The sequence below is a fragment of the Harpia harpyja genome, chromosome 10 (assembly GCF_026419915.1).
Source record: "Harpia harpyja isolate bHarHar1 chromosome 10, bHarHar1 primary haplotype, whole genome shotgun sequence".
Classification (NCBI taxonomy): Eukaryota; Metazoa; Chordata; class Aves; order Accipitriformes; family Accipitridae; genus Harpia; species Harpia harpyja.
In genome coordinates, this window is record NC_068949.1 from 30,625,248 (window position 1) to 30,641,024 (window position 15,777).

Consider the following 15,777-nt stretch of genomic DNA (forward strand, 5'->3'; position numbering starts at 1 on the left):
ACTGGGTGCGTGCACAGGTCTATGATGTGGGGGTGTCTATGTTGGCCTGAGCTTGTTTTAGGGTTTGTTTCTTCCAACCTTTTCCCTTACAAAGCCTGAGCCTTGCTCCCCTGGGGCGGGAGGACCTCAGCAACCTCTTGCACAAAAGCTTCTGGCTCCATTGTGCCTCGCCAAGGCCGTTCTGCAGCAGCAGCGCAAGAGGGGGCTGGCAGCACACGCTGCGGGACGGGACCCCCTGCCCGCCCCGCAGCACTGGGGGCTGCAGGGCCAGATGTGCTGGGGGGGGCAGGCTTGGAGATGCCTGGTTCTTCCTCCCTGGCTGCATCTGGGGATAGAGGGGGTAGGAAGCAGGGGCTATAAATAAGGTGAACAAGAACATAAAGAGCACATAGAAGGCTGAGGGAAGAGGCTGGGGAGGGATGCCCTCTTACAAAGGACAAAAATCAGCTCTGCAGATAGCCCCTAGCATTGTCCTCCAGCTCCAGTGAGAGTCCCTGCCTGCCTCTGGGGCTGAGTAGAGCTGTCACAAGGGCAAGCTAAATGCTTTTCTTCTCCTTTTCAAGTTATTTTTGGCTACTGGCATCCTCCTGCCATCCTTCAGAGCCAGACCCTGGTAGCCAGTCGCTTGGGCTCCTTCCTGCAGCACCTGCACCCTGAAAGTGCCTCTTCTACAGTGTGGGAATTTGGGTGATGGAGGCAAAGCCAGGCTGGCACCAGCTCCCCCGTCCCACGTTGTGCAGAATCTGACTTTCTTCCAGCCTCTAGTAGCTTGTAACTCTGTAAGGGCTGGGGGAGGAGGAGCAAGGATGCAGAGACGCACGCTCACAACTGTGGGACCAGCAAGGTGCAGAAAGGCTGCCTGCAACTGTGGAAGCACAATGAGCCCAAGTGGGCATGCAGCTTATTGATTGCATCCCAGGATGGGACTGGCTGCCAGCTAGCCATAAATATGGAGCAGAGGCAAGCTTGTCTGTACCCAAGGCATCTTCATTAACAAAATCAGAACAGAGCTGCTGCGTCCCTCATCCATCGGACTGAGACACTCCTTATTTCTCAGGTTAGATGGTTTCCCAGCTCAGGGATATCAGTGCAAAGGGGATTGCAATACGTGAAAGGGGTTGGTGAGAACCCTGCTCCTCTAAAAACAAAGCTTGGTGTCTCTGGTCACCCCATGGCCAAGGTCATCAGCTAAATCCTGAAAACCCACCTGCTCCTACTGGGAGGCAGGGTTTTATGGCAGAGGAGCTGCAGTTTATGGCACCGTGGAGAAATATGCTGGATGTGCTTGGCAACAGCAAATGGAAAGTTAGTCTATTAAACAGTAAATTATCCCTCCAATGCATCTTCATTGAGGAGGGTTAATGAGTGGCTCCAGGCAGAGCGAGCGGGGAAGAGCGTGTGTGTACGCACAGCGCGGATGTGGAACAATTGCTACATCTGGGGACCCCTGAGTCCCTGATCCCACGCTGCACCAACAATAGCGTTTCCATGTGCGAGGCGCTTCACAAACACCTCCTCGCGTGTGGTTTATTCAAACCAGCTTGCGCCTTGCCGCAGAGCTCCCAGGCGGTTGCTGTGTCCAGCTGCACTGGGAACAGCATCTCCCCATCTGCGTCTGGGCTGCTCGGCGTAAATGTTTTCCTTGTGGACTAGAGCTAGTTTTGGGAACCCAGGGTGTGGGGCTCAGCCCTTCTGCTCAGCCGCGCCACAAAGCAGGGATGTAGTGCCTTGTGGACTGCGACACCCACCCCCCCCCCCCCCCCCGCTGCTATACAATTGCTCAAGGCAGTGGGGCGGGCTGGGCTCCCCCCACTCAGACAGTCCCCGTTGTGCGAGGCTGGGGCCAAATCCGCCTGCTTGGGAGCCTCAGCATTTCCCATAGCATTGAGAGTACCCAATGGATGCTGATCCCTTCACTCTGTCCCAGTGGTGAGGTCCCCAGGCAGCGGAGCTGCCCCCTCTCCTGCAGTCAGTGGGGCCATGTTCACACGGCAACGCTGGCCATGTTTGCAGGGTCATGCTGGCACAGGATGATGCTGGCCATGTTCACAGGGTGATGCTGGCGGTGTTCACGGGGTAATGCTGGCAGCGTTTGCAGGGCGATGCTGGCAGCATTTGCAGGGCGTTGCTGGCAGTGTTTGCAGGGTGATGGTGATGTCTAGAGGGTGATGCTGGCCATGTTCACAGGGCAATGCTGGCAGTGTTTGCAGGGTGATGCTGGCCACTTTCACAGTGCGAATGCTGGCCATGTTTGCAGGGTGATGCTTTTGCTGTTTGCCAGCGAGGTAGGGCTTGTCCCTGGAGACATGCCCAAAAGAGTGCATCCCAGCCCTGCCTGCCACTGCTGCTAGCCAGGCGAGATTTACTGTGATCCCAGCGGCCCCCAGCTGCCCACACCACTCCATAATAGACCCATCAAGGGCATTGTCGTGCTGCACAAGCCCAACAGGTGCCCTAACGGGGCTGACATGCTGGCCCGCTCCCACACAATGCCTCACTCTCTGAACCCGAGCGTGTCGGGCAGGACAAAGGCAGCCTGGCCTCCCAGCACGAGCCGAGCTGGCCAGGCGTGACAGATGTGGCCCCGGCCAGCGGAGGGGCAGCCCGGCAGCCCGCCTTGCGCGGGGTCTCTGGGGGACACTGGGCAGCTGGAGTTCACGGCCACTCCGCTCCCAGCACGTCTCCAGCTGGGTCTTGTGGCCGCTGCTCCCAAACCAGGTGTGTTTTAATGATGCTGCTGGTGGGAGGAAGGGTTCGAAGCACAGGCCCGGTGCAAGGGGAGCTGCATCCTGCTCTTGGCAATGATCCTCAGCAGAGGAGTTGGAGCGGGCACTGTTAATGCATGCTATTGTCTGCGTTTTAAACGCTTCTGCTCTGCACCAGTGCCTCGTCCTACCCTGAGAAAGGCTACCACTGCTGTGGACTAGTGACAGCCGTGGCACTGCTTCGAAGCACATCCTAAGCGGTAGCAAGCACGGGCCGGGGCATGCCGCCTCCTCCCCTGCATGCCGAGGCACGGGGTGCAGTGGTGCAGCGTGGCTGCCTCGAAGCCCAGGCGTGCTGGAAGGTGCTATTGGCCGCCGGTGGCTACGGCGGGGACGCAGCGCCAGGCCAGACCGCAGCAGAGCTAACGGGGGCGGGCCGCGGCCCGTCCCGGGGTGGGTAGAAATCCCTGGATGCTGCCCTGGGGGGCTTGGCTTAAAACTGGCAGCAATTTTTGTTTGAAGCTTTGTAGCTGCTTCGCATCTCTTTGCACGACAGGTCTGGCGCGTACCCTGGAATCCTTCCCCAGATCTTCCCATGAAAACTCTCCTGCAAAAAAAGCTTCTGCTTCATTTTAACCAAACCCAGAGCCCATCAGACAATCCAGATGGTCTCTCTCTCTCTATCAAGCAGTTTGGCCCAAATCCCGGTGGCAGACGGCAGGACCAGGCCTCCCCCGATAAAGAAAAGTTTGGGTTTTATTTTCTCCCTGCTCCTCATCCATATTCAGAGGCACCCTGGGCCTTTCCCAGGCAGCTGTTGCTCTCCAGGGCCTGCATCACCCCATGCAGGGTGCCTGGGCAATTTGGGATCGCCCAAGTGCACCAGGGACTGAGGTGTGGGAGGGGGTCTCAGCGCATGGCCCGTACCCCCACCCTGCTGTCCTGCCTGCCCGGGCTTGCTGGGCCCTCACCATTTTGGCAGCCCTAGAAGGGGGTTGCTTTTGCAACCAGAGCAGTTGCAGAGGGGTCGGCCGAGGCCAGGAGCCCAGCTCAATGGGATGCTCCGTGGTGTCGGGGGAACCGGGTGCCGCCTGCGTGGCAGGTGGTGGCAAGAAGCTCCCATGGGAGAGCAGGAGTCGAGGTACCCACAGGAGAAAATGTGGAAGTTGGCCTGAAATGGGGTTTTCAGCCTCCCAGCCCTGTAATCCCACTGGAACTGAGGCAGGCGATGGTGGCCTCCAGGCAGGCCCCCACCAGCTACTCCCTCTGCCGAGACCACGGCCCGGCTGTAAAGTGAGTCGGTGCTGCTGCAGCTGGACACAGAGACGGAGGGAGCCTATTTGTTCTGCAGATCACAAGGATTTGCCTGGGGCAAATGCCTGGAAAAGGGAGGAAACAAGATCCCTCGTCCTGCTCCTGCCTTCCTGCCAGCCAGCATCAGAGGCAAAGGGCAGGTTGGGAGGACCCAGCTCTGCTCTGCCAGCCAAGCGGTGAGGGGGGAGTTCAGGAGGGAGCAGGGTCGCAAGCATCACACCGGTAGCGGCCAGGTTTGGGGAATGCTGAGCCGCTAGGAAACAACCTTCACCCCCCGAAATTCAGCTGAGTTCTTCAGCATGGGGCCCCTTCAGGTGCCATAGCCACCGGCGTCCCCCGGGAGCCCCAGGGCGGGCTGCGGGGCCACCTCTGCCAAAGCCGTGCCAGCGAGGGGTTGGCTCCCAGAGTCCTGGGAAGCAGCTCATCTTCTTCGCTGTCAGGGCTGCTGGGTAGCAACGAGGAACAAACCCCTTTCATCCATCTCAAGCACAGCTTCCTCCCGGGATTGGGGCCAGAGGAAGGAGATGTCACGAAAATGCAGACAGATGATGGGAGCCTGCATTCGGGATGGGAAAGGGCTGCTGATCTGGGCCAAGCTGGTGCAACCCTGTGTGTGTGTGTGAGGTGGCCCTTGCTGGAGCGAGACCCCATGCAGACACCTCCCTCTCACCCTGATTAAGGAACTTGTGGAGCTCCATACGCAGGGGGCATTGATTTAAGAGGCACTTCTGCCCCAGGACCTGCCACTGTCCCTGCAAATATCCTGCTGGCTGGGGAAATGAATGTGCAGTGGGTTGTCTGTGCTCACACACCTCTCCTCCCGCTGCCAGAGTGCTGCGACAGGCTCCCACCTCCCCTCCTTCCATAGGTTTCATCTCCAAGGAGGACATTTGCAGCAGTAGCTGCCAGCATCCAGGGCTCTGTTGGGCATCTCAATATGCCTGTTGTTTTTCTTAACAACTCAGCTCTTGGAACCATGGGGTTACAAGTGTTTCAGGTGTCATTAATAAAACAGGTGACCAGTCCTCCTGGTTACACCCTCCTGCTTTGCATTTGCAGACCTCAGGGAAGAAAATGGAAGGTAATAAAATGAATGCAATGCTCACATTTCTGAGATGTCAACTGTTTGGGACCAAGCTCACAGGATTTCTTGGCTTCACTTTTTTTTTTTGCATTGAAATAGGTATATTTTGCCTCATTCTTCCAGGTGGATTAGCCACAAAGACATTTTGGTGTCTTTGACATTAAGATGTTCCCCTGGAGTGGGAAAGGACATAGCTAATGCCACAGCCAGGACTTTAGGACTTGCTGTCTGTGTGTGGAGCAAAGAGCAAAGCAGAGATGCATCCCCAAGTGTCCCCTGTGTGCTGGGGCGCTTGGCCGCAGGGTTCCCATGAGCACACCGGGTACTGTCCTGGCTGACCGGTGCCAGCCCGCTGTGTGGTCCCCACGGGCTGCCGGGTCCCCGCGCCTCGCCTGGGCTCTGGACGATGGGGACGGGGCTCCGGGCTGCAGGGTGGAAGACTGGCCAGGGGTGCCTGGAGCACACCGGGGGATGCGAAAAGCTTTTGGCACCCTCCGAGGAGAGGTGGGAATGCTCTGCAAGCCGCCGCTCGGTTCGCAGGCTGTTTCTCCGGTCGCTGCCAGTCCCCGGGGTGCCTCTGCCCGCATGCTACCCGCTCGCCTTGCTGCACCCCGGCATCCCGCAGCCATCTCGCGGGGGGCGTGGGGGAGCCACCAACCCCGCCGTCCCGGGTGGGGGGACCGAGACGCAGCCCACCTCGCTGCACGGCCGGGGCGGGGCAGAGCCCCGACGGCTCCGGCTACCGGGGTGCCGGTGCCCTGCCCGGTGCCGGGGGCGCGGGGAGGGGCGGCGGCGGCGGCGGCGGCGGCGGCGGCGGCGGCGGCGGCGGCGGCGGCGGCGGCGGCGGCGGGGGGGCCGTCGGGGCGGGCAGGGCGGGAGGGAGGAGCCAGCGCGGAGGCTGTGCCTGGGCTGCGGGATGGGGCGGCAGTGAGGACGGGCGGGTGTGCGCCGACGGGGCTCTCGCCCCGGAGCCGAGCCGTACCGAGCCGTGCCGTGCCGTGCCGTGCCGTGCCGATCCCAGCCCAGCCCCGCTCCCCGGTGATGCGCAGCGGCCCCGCCGCCTAACCCCGCTGCCCGCTGCCATGGCGGCCCCGACCCCCGGGGGGGCGGCGGGGGTCCCGGCGGGGCTGCGGGCCGCCGCCTGGTTGCTGGCGTGCGCCGCGCTGTGCCGGGGCCGCGCCGCTGCCTGCCCGCCGCTCTGCGCCTGCAGCGGCACCACGGTGGACTGCCACGGCACGGCCCTGCGCGCCGTGCCCAAGAGCATCCCCCGCGGCACCGAGCGCCTGTGAGTACCGCCGCGCTTTGTCCGGCCCGGGGCGGGCGGGAGCGGCCGGGGCGGGTGGGTGTGCAACGGCCCGTGGCGGGGTGCGGGCGTGTGCAAGAGCAAGAGCCCGGCCGGCTGCTGGGGCCAAGCGCCTGTCCTGGGGGGGGACGGGGCGGGGGGGATGTGTGTGTGCGCGTTCAAAAGCGCGTGGCGAGTGCGTGCAAGTGCCCAGCGGGGGTGTGTGTGTGTGTGTGTGTACGTACATGTTTAAGAGCCTGTCAGGAGAGTGGGCAGGAGCCCGTCAGGGGATGCATGTGCAAGAGCCTGTCCGTGCGTGCAACAGCCTGTCTGGGGGGGTGTCTGTGCAAGCGCCCATGCAAAGGGGATGCTTATGTCTGTTAAGGGGAGTGCTTGTGCAAATGCCCGTGGGGGCACGTGCAAAAGCCTGCCCAAAAGGTGCATGTGCAAGAACCTGGTGGGGTGGGCGTGTGGGCAGCGGGGGGGTTGGGTGTGTGTAAAAGTGCCTGTCCGGGGGATGCGTGTGCAGGAGCCTGTTGGGTGGGCGTATGTGCATCATCCCCTCCGTGAGGGGGGTGCGATAGCCCGTCGAGGTGGGGAGCAGTGTGTGTGCAAAAGCCTGCTGAGGCAGGGTACGTGTGCAGCCCTTCATCTGCGGAAGGGGTGTGCAAGGGGTCTGGCATGTGCAAGAGCCCGCGTGTGCCAGTGGGTGTGCAACCATGCAGAGCGGGATTGGGATTAGAGCTGTGCCTGAGGGGGTGGGTTACTCCAAGGGGGGCGCTTGCACTGGGGCAGCCCAGAATGGGCCGCATGTGTGGAGCTGTGTGCCCCATGGCACCCACAGGCAGTTGTGGGGCTGCCCCTGCTGTGGCTTGTCATGGGGTACCCACACAGCTGGAGGGGTTGCCTGAGGGTCCCTGCTACCCCAAGCCCCTACTCGTGCTGGGCACCCCTTTGTCCCTGGGAAGTCCTCCTGGGAGTGCTGCACATGGTGCTAGGATCAGGCCCCACTCCCCCACCCTCCCCTTGTCGTCGTCCCCCCCCCCGGTGTGATCAGGCTCCAGCCATGCACACAGCTCACCCAGCCCTGCCAGTCCCCTGTGCCTGCACCTCACTGCTCATCAAAGCCCCTGCCACATCCCCAGGGGTGCTGGGGGGTGTCCCTGGATCTCTTGGCTGGAGCCCTGGTAAGGAAAGCTTTTCTCTCACAGTCATGGTCCAGCCGGCTGCGGGGGTCCTGCGGAGCCCGCCGAGCTCCCTCGAACAGGGTGCCCCTTTGCCGCTGTGCCCGACTGGGCAAGTCTCCCTCCTTGGGGGCCCTGTGGCTGCAGTGGGTCTCTGCTCTGGGGAGAGGGGCATGAGCTGAATGTGTCCAACCCGCTGCTGGCGGCAGGTTCCTGGCGTGCAGGTGTCCCCAGTCCCCGCAGCAGAGCAGGGCTGTCCCCAGTCTCTCCCCTCTGCTTGGCGGCAGTGGGTACCCATCCCAGGGGCTGCAGTGGAGCGCGGTGGCACAGTAGCCAGCCCCCCCAGCCCCAGCTGTGCGGCCAGACTGCTCCGGCATCCCCCTTGCAGCGCAGGGAAGCATTGGGCTGCTGCCTCCTTGGGTAGCAGAGCTGCAGGATGCATCCTGGGACAGCCACACACACGGGGCTCCTCCTGTCCCTGTGCTGCGCTGCCTCCGGTTACCGGGTACCGGAGTGTGAATGTGCCCTTTGCCTGCAGCTGGGGAGAGTCCCCGCAGGCAGGGACTGCAGGCAGCCTGGCAGCTGCCAGGGTTGCACCCAGCGTGCGGCGCTGGGAGCTCTGCGGGACACCACTTTAGTGGAGTTTTCTCTTCTCCCACCATAATTATCCTCATACAAATGATTATTACCCAGCACAGCGACCAGGCTGCTGCGAGCTGCAGTCCCATAGAGCCGGTTTGTGAGCTCCGAGACAGGATCCCCCTTTCCTCCGTGCCCAGGGCGGGGGAAAGGTTTGCGCATAGCCTGCACCAGCCCTTTCCACCCCTTGGGGAGCTCGGTGGGCTCCACAGCATCAGCTTCCCATGCACCCGGCTGCAGGGTGCTGGGGGAGCGTGGATAGTGAGCCCCTGCCTCTGCCCGCTGGGCAGGTGCTCAGCACCGCTCAGAGGAGACAATGCTGGAGTGGGCAGATGGAGGATGCCCTTGGCCGGGTGTTGCCACTTGGCGATATTGGGTTTTTTGTACATTCATGCAGTTGCCAATGCCAGATCTGCTGGCTGGGTTGAGCTAGACGTGCTGCTCTCTCGTGGGTGTTGTCTGCTGGATAACTACTTCCCGCTGTGTTGCACACCCTTGCAGGTGCTTGAGGGTGTCTGTGCAGAGCAGGTCTATCTCCGAGCAGTGAATTCCTGCTGTAACAGCTCGTAAGCGAGTTCGAGTTCCCCGTAAAGAGGTTACAACCTCGCAGTCTCCAACTTCTCACCGCTTGATGGAGCGGTGTCAGCTAGCAACTGCAGGGGAGCCTGCAGCAGGGTCTGTGCTCGGGACTTGCTGTCTCCAGAGGCTGGCTTTCTTTGGGAAGCCAGCAACCTCTTACCAGTGCCCCCCACTGCCTGCCTCTTTTCCCAAGCACTGGGATGCACGGTGTGAGTGGTGCCGACCTCGCCATGCGTCCCACAGTGCTGGTGAGCCATGGTGTCTGTGCTGTCATGTTGCCCACCTGTTGCATGCCCGCAGCCTTGCGGGGCAGCCAGCGTGGTGTTTGGAGGCTCCGGGCTTTCTCCAGCCTCCCAGCTGGCTGAGCCCCGTAGTGACATGGGTGGAACCCCTGGACAGGACAGCGCTGCTGCTGCGGCCACATGTGCTGGCACTGAGCTCCATTGCTTTTGAAATACACCCTTTTCCTTTGAAGAAGAGGGAATTATTTGCCTTGCAGAGTCACTGCAACTTTGGCAAATCATGGGTTGGGGAGAAATTGTCTCATCTTCTGCTTGAAGGTTTCCCCTGTGATGTCTCCCTGGTGCTGTGCTATTGGTGCAGGGTAAGGGCTGGAGACGTGTCTAGCATGGGTGGTGGCTGCATGGGGGGACACCGGACTCTTCTTTCCTTGCTCCGGGGCACAGCTCATTGCTCCCTAAGTGCCTTCTAGCCTGCAACCCGATGTAAACGCCAAGCGGTGCCTGCAGCCCCCACTCTGCCTGGATCAGGCACTGAGTAGAGAGGCTTATGCTGCAGCAAGGCAGGAAGCAGCAAAATCTCTGGGCGCTTTGCACGGCTGCCTGCGCTCCTGCCTACGCCTCTGGCAAGCACGAGAGAGAGCAGGTCCTGGAGGCATCATAGGCAGGACAGGGCGATAATCCTCCAGTACTACAGTGTTATCTGCTTCCAAGAGTCCCTCGGGTCTCAGTCGCCGGAGGAGAGCCGTGGGAGAAAGGCACAGTTCCCTTCCCTGTTTGCTTGCTTTTCTTTCTTTCTTGCTTTGAAATTGCCTCTGAAGAGCAGACTGCCCTGTTGGGGAGCCTCACCACTCTCCCCATGCCAGCAGGATCAGTGCAAATTTGCCACTGTCAAATGGCTGCTTCCAGCCCGGCTCTTTGCCCGTGGGGGATGAATTGAGCCTGATGGCATTGCACTCGCTCCTGCTTTTGAAGTTTTCAGCTGACAGCTGAGAATTGCCCCACTCACCCCTTTTGCCTCCTCTCCAGTGGGCTGAATGGCTGTGCAGTGTCCTTCTCCCCCCATGTGGGGGGAAGCAGAGCTGGGTTTGGGGGTCCTCATCACTGCATCCCCCTTGGCTTCCACTTCTCCCTCCCAGGGTCCCTGGCCTCAGCATTGCATGGGGCTCCCGTTTGCCTCGTTCCCCCAACTTGGGGTTTGCCTTTGCTGAAATGGGCCCCATCCAGACTTCAGCCAGCTCTGCCGTCTCCCCGCTCCGTGTTGACATAGGGAAGGGGCGCTGAGCTCCAGCCTTTGGGTGCGGGAGCACGATGCTGGGGTGGCCGCACCTGAAGCACGCTTGCGCGCTGCCTAACTGTCCCCTGCCGAAATTACAGCAGCAGGCTCTTGTTCAGAGCGGGTTTAATTCATGCACCCATGTCTCCCTCTAGCTGGTTAATCAAAATGTCTTGCAGCAGCAAGGCTGGTGTATCGCAGCAGCGCTCATGCATTTGACACCAGTTGTTGGGCTGTGTCTCCTTGGTGGGCTTCGGGGAACGTTAATTCTTAGGAAGCACCTTGAGGGGGTCGACCTCTTCCTTCCTCGGGTGCCCGGGCAAGTTTTTGGTGTTGCAGCTGAACAGGCTGGTTGCAGAGGCAGCGAGGGAGTGCGTAGGCTCTGCAGAGCTCTGGGGCAGGGTGCAGGACCGATATCCAGCCAGGGCAGTGCTCAGGGGGCCCTGCTGCCCTTGGCTCTTGGGAGAGCCAGTGCTGGGCACTGGGAGGACACGGCCTGGCTGGGGAAGGCAGCCTACTCAGCCTGCTGCGGTGGCTTCTTTGGGAGCCTTCCTGGACAGAGGAAATTTGCAATTCTATTCCAATTTCTCCCTTCAGCTACGTCCAAGGCAGATGCTGTCTATATATCGCCATGGTAACGCTGCGTTCTTGCTCTCCATGGAATTGCATGCTGGAAAAATATTAGTTTAAAAAACTATGTCGTGTTTGTATTGACTGGAGCCGTGGCTGATAGCAGAGGATCTATTGTCCCCTGGTTGGGAAAAGTCACCGGTAACAGGCAATAAAGCCAGGCGGATTGGCCTCTGGTGACCACTTCTCACCCCGCACAGCAATTGCTTCCCTATAAACCCTTCCCTGGCGCTGTTTTATTGCATCCTTTAAAATAGATATTTTTGCCTTAAATGTGCTGCCACTTTGCTCCTCTGGGGTGATGCATTGTGCTGCCAGCAATTCCTCACTGCTAAGGTGGAAGCAAGGAGGGGGAATTGTTCCTGGCTTTAATTGCGTGTCTCTCGTGTGCACCTTCGAACGCCGTCACTGCTGCTGCTGTTCCCAGAGCCTGCAGCCACAGGGTGAGCTGGGCACGGTGGCAGCGGTGTCAGTGCAGGACAGCAACCCATGCACATGCATGCACAGGAACAGTCTAAGCTGTCTCGTTACAGGACGTGCATTTGCTTTGAGTTTCGTGCTCCCCTACTTCATTGTTTCCTACCGAACCTCTGGCCAGCAGAAGAGCGAGCCAGCTATAAAATGCAAAGGATGCTTGAGAGACCCCTGCGGGGGAGCAGAGCCCGCAGCCTGGGGGAACAGAGGGGATTCGGGGTGCCACCAAGGCGGTGTGGGCAGGGAAAGGGTGTCCCATCTGGGGAAAGGTGTATGAGCCTGTGACCCCGTGTTGAGAGGGAATTTTCCTGCATCCGTGCTCCCATTTGCTCCCCGGGGAGCTGGCGCGGGTGGGCAAGGCGAGCACTGGAGCAGGACGTGTGGAGGCACAGGAGGGCAAGGTGGGCAGCCAAGGAGCCTGTCTTTGTCTCCCATCCGAGTCCTTCATGGTTCCCTGCCCGCTCCAGAGATACTTAGTGCTGCGGACGCATCCTCTTTATCTTTATTGCTACTGAAATAAGCTTTCATAAAACCTGATAGGCGAGGGGATGTTTCTGTGCATGATTTGCTGAAAGGCAATAAAAAAAACAGTTGCACGTTAGCAAATGGCCCCGTCCCGGGGGATGTCAGACCTAGATCACTGCTCCCCGGCAGGCTTCCAGCGCGAGTAGCTCCAAGGCCAGCTCTGGCAGCTGGCCCCTGTCCCCACTCAGGGGGACAGCCAGGGACGGCTGCAGCGGCAGGAGCGGTGAGCCGAGGTTTTCCTGCTGTATGGCACCAGGCTGCAATTAGCAGTGTGGGCAGTGAGAGGGAATGGTTTGCAGCCTGGTCATTAAGGTCGTGGCACTGCTGGAAGCGGGAGGGGAAAGAGGTGGGATGGAGGGGACCCCTCCATGGTGTTGATGCAGGGTCAGTCCCAGGCTGTCCTCTCTGGGACCATCTCAGGCTTCCCTGCCACATACAGTCTCGGAAGCTGTGCTATCTGCTTTCCTGGCATGCATTTTGGATGCACTTGCTGCTCAAAATAGCAGAGGCAAGTGTCCTATGGGGGAGAGAGGCTGCTAGGAGGAGGAAGATCAGAAAAAAGGGAAGATTAATTTTTCAAGCGATGCAGCCGAGGAGCAGCCCTGGGCACCAAGAGTGGGAGAGATGCAAGCTCCTGGCCCTGGATATTTTTCGGTAGGAGGAAGCCCCAGCTCCGAAATGGGATTCTTCAGGAGACCCAGCTGGTCTGGGGTTGAGCAGGCACCTGTAACTGAGCAGTTTGGGTGCACTTGTCCTCTTGTCCCCACTGTGAGCTGCTCTGCGAGTGATGAGCAAAGGGGGTTTGCTGAGGAAGATGCAGGGTGGATTGGACCTTGGTCTGCTGAGTGGCAGGATGAAGCCTGAGGGCTGGGCTGCCTCCCCTGCCCTGGGAAGCAGAGGAGCCACGGGAGTAGCGATGCTTCTCGCCAGGCTACTCAGCACAGCACAAAAAGCCAAATTTTTGAGGTATCCAGGCAAATCAGTTCTCTTGGCTGAGCCTCGGTTTCCCCATTTGTGAAACAGAAATGACCTGCTGCCTTTTCTCTCTCACACTGAGGTTGAGGGAGGTTATTTATTTATTTTTAACCCTGAAGGTGACACACCACGATGCTGTGTGAGGGTAAAGCATTCCCTGACTGCGAGCGGCTAATGGCTGTGGCATGAAAACCCCAGAGAGAAGTTAAGAAGAGCAGAAAGCCTTCCAGATCCTCACCGTTACTCGCACGATCGATGCCGTTTGTAACACTTAAAAATTTATTGTGATGCTAACCTGCTTTAGTACCTCATAAAAGCTTACAGAGCCTGCCGTGCTCTGGGGCCAACGCAGTGCATGGGGCTGGGTTCCCCTTCGGCTAGGGGCAGTTATTCTGAGATAAGCCCAAATAGTACATAGCTGCTCTCGGAGCTCTCCTCTTTGGGCACATCACCCTGCAGGCATCTGGTAGGGGGGCTGCCGGCAAGGCATTCGCCCCGGGGTGTATGGTACCCTTAAAGAGACTTTGATGGACCCCGTGGGCACTCTTGCTCTTCCTTGAGGGCTCTGGTCAGGGCAGGGTTGGGAAGGAAAAGGAGGAGAAGGTGCTGAGCCCCTCGTGCAGCTGTGTCAGCCCAGGGTGTGGGTGCCCAGTGACCCCTCCCTGAGCAGTGGGCAGCAGTACCCTGTACCCCTCTTGCACCTTGGAGGGGAAGGGCTTAGCACCCAGCTGTGCCCCCATGGGCAGCAGGGAGCTGGCGGATGCGGTGAGCATCCCTCCGTGCTGTGCTGGTGCTGGAGGGAACCAGCTCCACCAGGGCTGGGAAGGGCTCTGCCCTGCCTTTCGCTGCTTGGGCCACTCAGCAAGCCTGTGCTGGGACTCGATTACATTCAAGCAGCTGGGTGAAATCTTGAGAAGACTTGAAAAATGCAGTAAAAGTATAGGATGAAAGGTTGCAGCTGCTCTGTCCCGCAGTGCTGAGTGCAGGGGTCAGTCCAGGGTCTGAGCTCGTCCGTGTTTCCATTAGCAGTCTGTGTGATGGGACGTGAGCTGCTTATGACATTTGCAGATGCCACCAGGCTGGGAGAGATGCAAGAGGGCTGGAGTACAGGCTGAGATTTCAAAGTGGGCTTGGCAAACAGGAGGAATAGTCTGACAAAAAGGATGTTGTTGCATGTGGACTGGAGGAAGGTGTTTGGTGGCAGGGGATCACCAACAGCACAGATGTGAGATGGGGGCATGAGCCAGGCGGGTCCTGCCCCTGCAAGGCAGAGAGGCCCCAGGGGAGGGCTGTGCCCCTGGGGCTGGTGGCTTGTTGGGGGGAATGGGGCTGGGAGAGGGGACCTGTGTGGGCAAGGGAGCAGCCTGGCCTCTGCACCGTGGTGGCCAGGGGAGGCAGGAATACGGCTCACCTGCAGCAAGAGGGGTTCTGGTCAGAGTTTTGGAAATGGGCCTTGAGGCAGGAGCAGTGACATGCTGGAATAGGGCATGGGGGAGTGTCAGTCCCTGGCTCTGAAGGAGCCGTGTGTGCATCTGTCAGGATTGATGGAGGGCTGCAGAGATACTGCTGTGGGGTGCGTGACCTTGCAGCTTTAATTTCTCCGCTTCCCTGGTTATTATCTGGCACTGCTGGCTCCAGCTGGGGTCAGGACTCTGGGATGAGGGCTGCAGAGCTGCTGGGAGGGGAGCCGTGCCCCCAGGGGCTGGTGCTCTGAGCCAAGGGCAGGAACGGCAGGGCAGTGGGGACCATGGAGGGAGGGATGCATCCCACGAACGATGCAACTGCTGGCCTTGCCGGGCACTGGGGCAGCGGCAGCCCTCAGAGCGCAGACCGCAGGAGCATGGCTAGCTGCAGGTGATGCTGGCATGGACCCCTTCTCTGCCAGCCCCTGCAGTCACTGCCCGGGTGCTGTGGGTACCCACTCTGTGCTGGTGCTGATGGGGCTGGGACACATTTCTCCACTTGTGTGTGCAAATGTAGGGATTTCTCTCACAGACTTTCCCTCTGCCTTCTTAAAAGCAGAGTCTGGGGAGCACACCAGTTAGGATTTTTGCCTCGGTGGGAGAGCAGAGCTGAGCTGAGCACAAGGACAGGAGTCACGTGTGTGCCGAATAGCTGATGCTTTGCAATGGAGCACGGATAGTGGGATTGCGCTGTCTGCTCCTTCCCCTTCCCGCTCCTGATAAATCAGTGCCCAGGGAAATATCACTCATGTTGGCTGTATTTAATAAATTACCTCTCAGCATTTGCACTCTCTGAGGTTGTTACTGAGTTAGTGTAGATCCAAGCCCTGCAAAGGGAGAAGATGCATCAGACCCCCCGGGAATGGAATAAGCCATCCAAAGCTAGAAACCAAATATAAACCCAGACTATGCAAATTGAGTCTAACGAACTCTGCTGCAGCACAGACATCCCATCTGGGAGTGGGATGATCCACAAGCAACGTAGCAAAGGGACTGCTTGTTTTAATGACTTTCCTCTTCCCCGGGAGAAATGGGAGGGGGGTTCTGAAACTTGAAGGTTGCAAATGAAAATTCGCTGCCTCTCCAGCGGCAGTGTGAGATTTGGGGTGCTGTGGGGCAGAGGAGGGCAGCCTGGATGAATGTGAGGTTGCTTTCTGGCATTAAGCCCTATAGATTAACGAGGAAAGAGCATGCCCTGCATCTCTGTTTTCAAATCACAGTCCAGAAATGCAACCAATCTGCCAGGCAGCTCCCCAGACACATCAGTCCTTATCGAAGCTCTGCTGCGTGGGGCAGGGCAGGGCGTTTCGCTTCACTAGGAAAGGGCACAGAGGCAGCGGGTGAGCAGCTGAGCAGCGGGGATCCAGCTTTCTGGGCACAGCAGACTGTAATTTATCTCCATGAGGAA

General features: G+C 59.4%; 1 protein-coding gene across 1 annotated transcript in view; it reads left to right on the top strand.

Moving 5' to 3' along the window:
- The first annotated feature begins 6,069 nt into the window (after window positions 1-6,069).
- The window catches only part of SLIT1 (slit guidance ligand 1), a 64,079-nt gene continuing 54,371 nt past the window's right edge, over window positions 6,070-15,777 (top strand). The window contains exon 1 of the mRNA XM_052799091.1: window positions 6,070-6,388. Coding sequence (XP_052655051.1) covers window positions 6,186-6,388 — 203 coding nt within the window. The 5' untranslated portion in view covers window positions 6,070-6,185. The remainder of the gene's footprint in view (window positions 6,389-15,777) is intronic.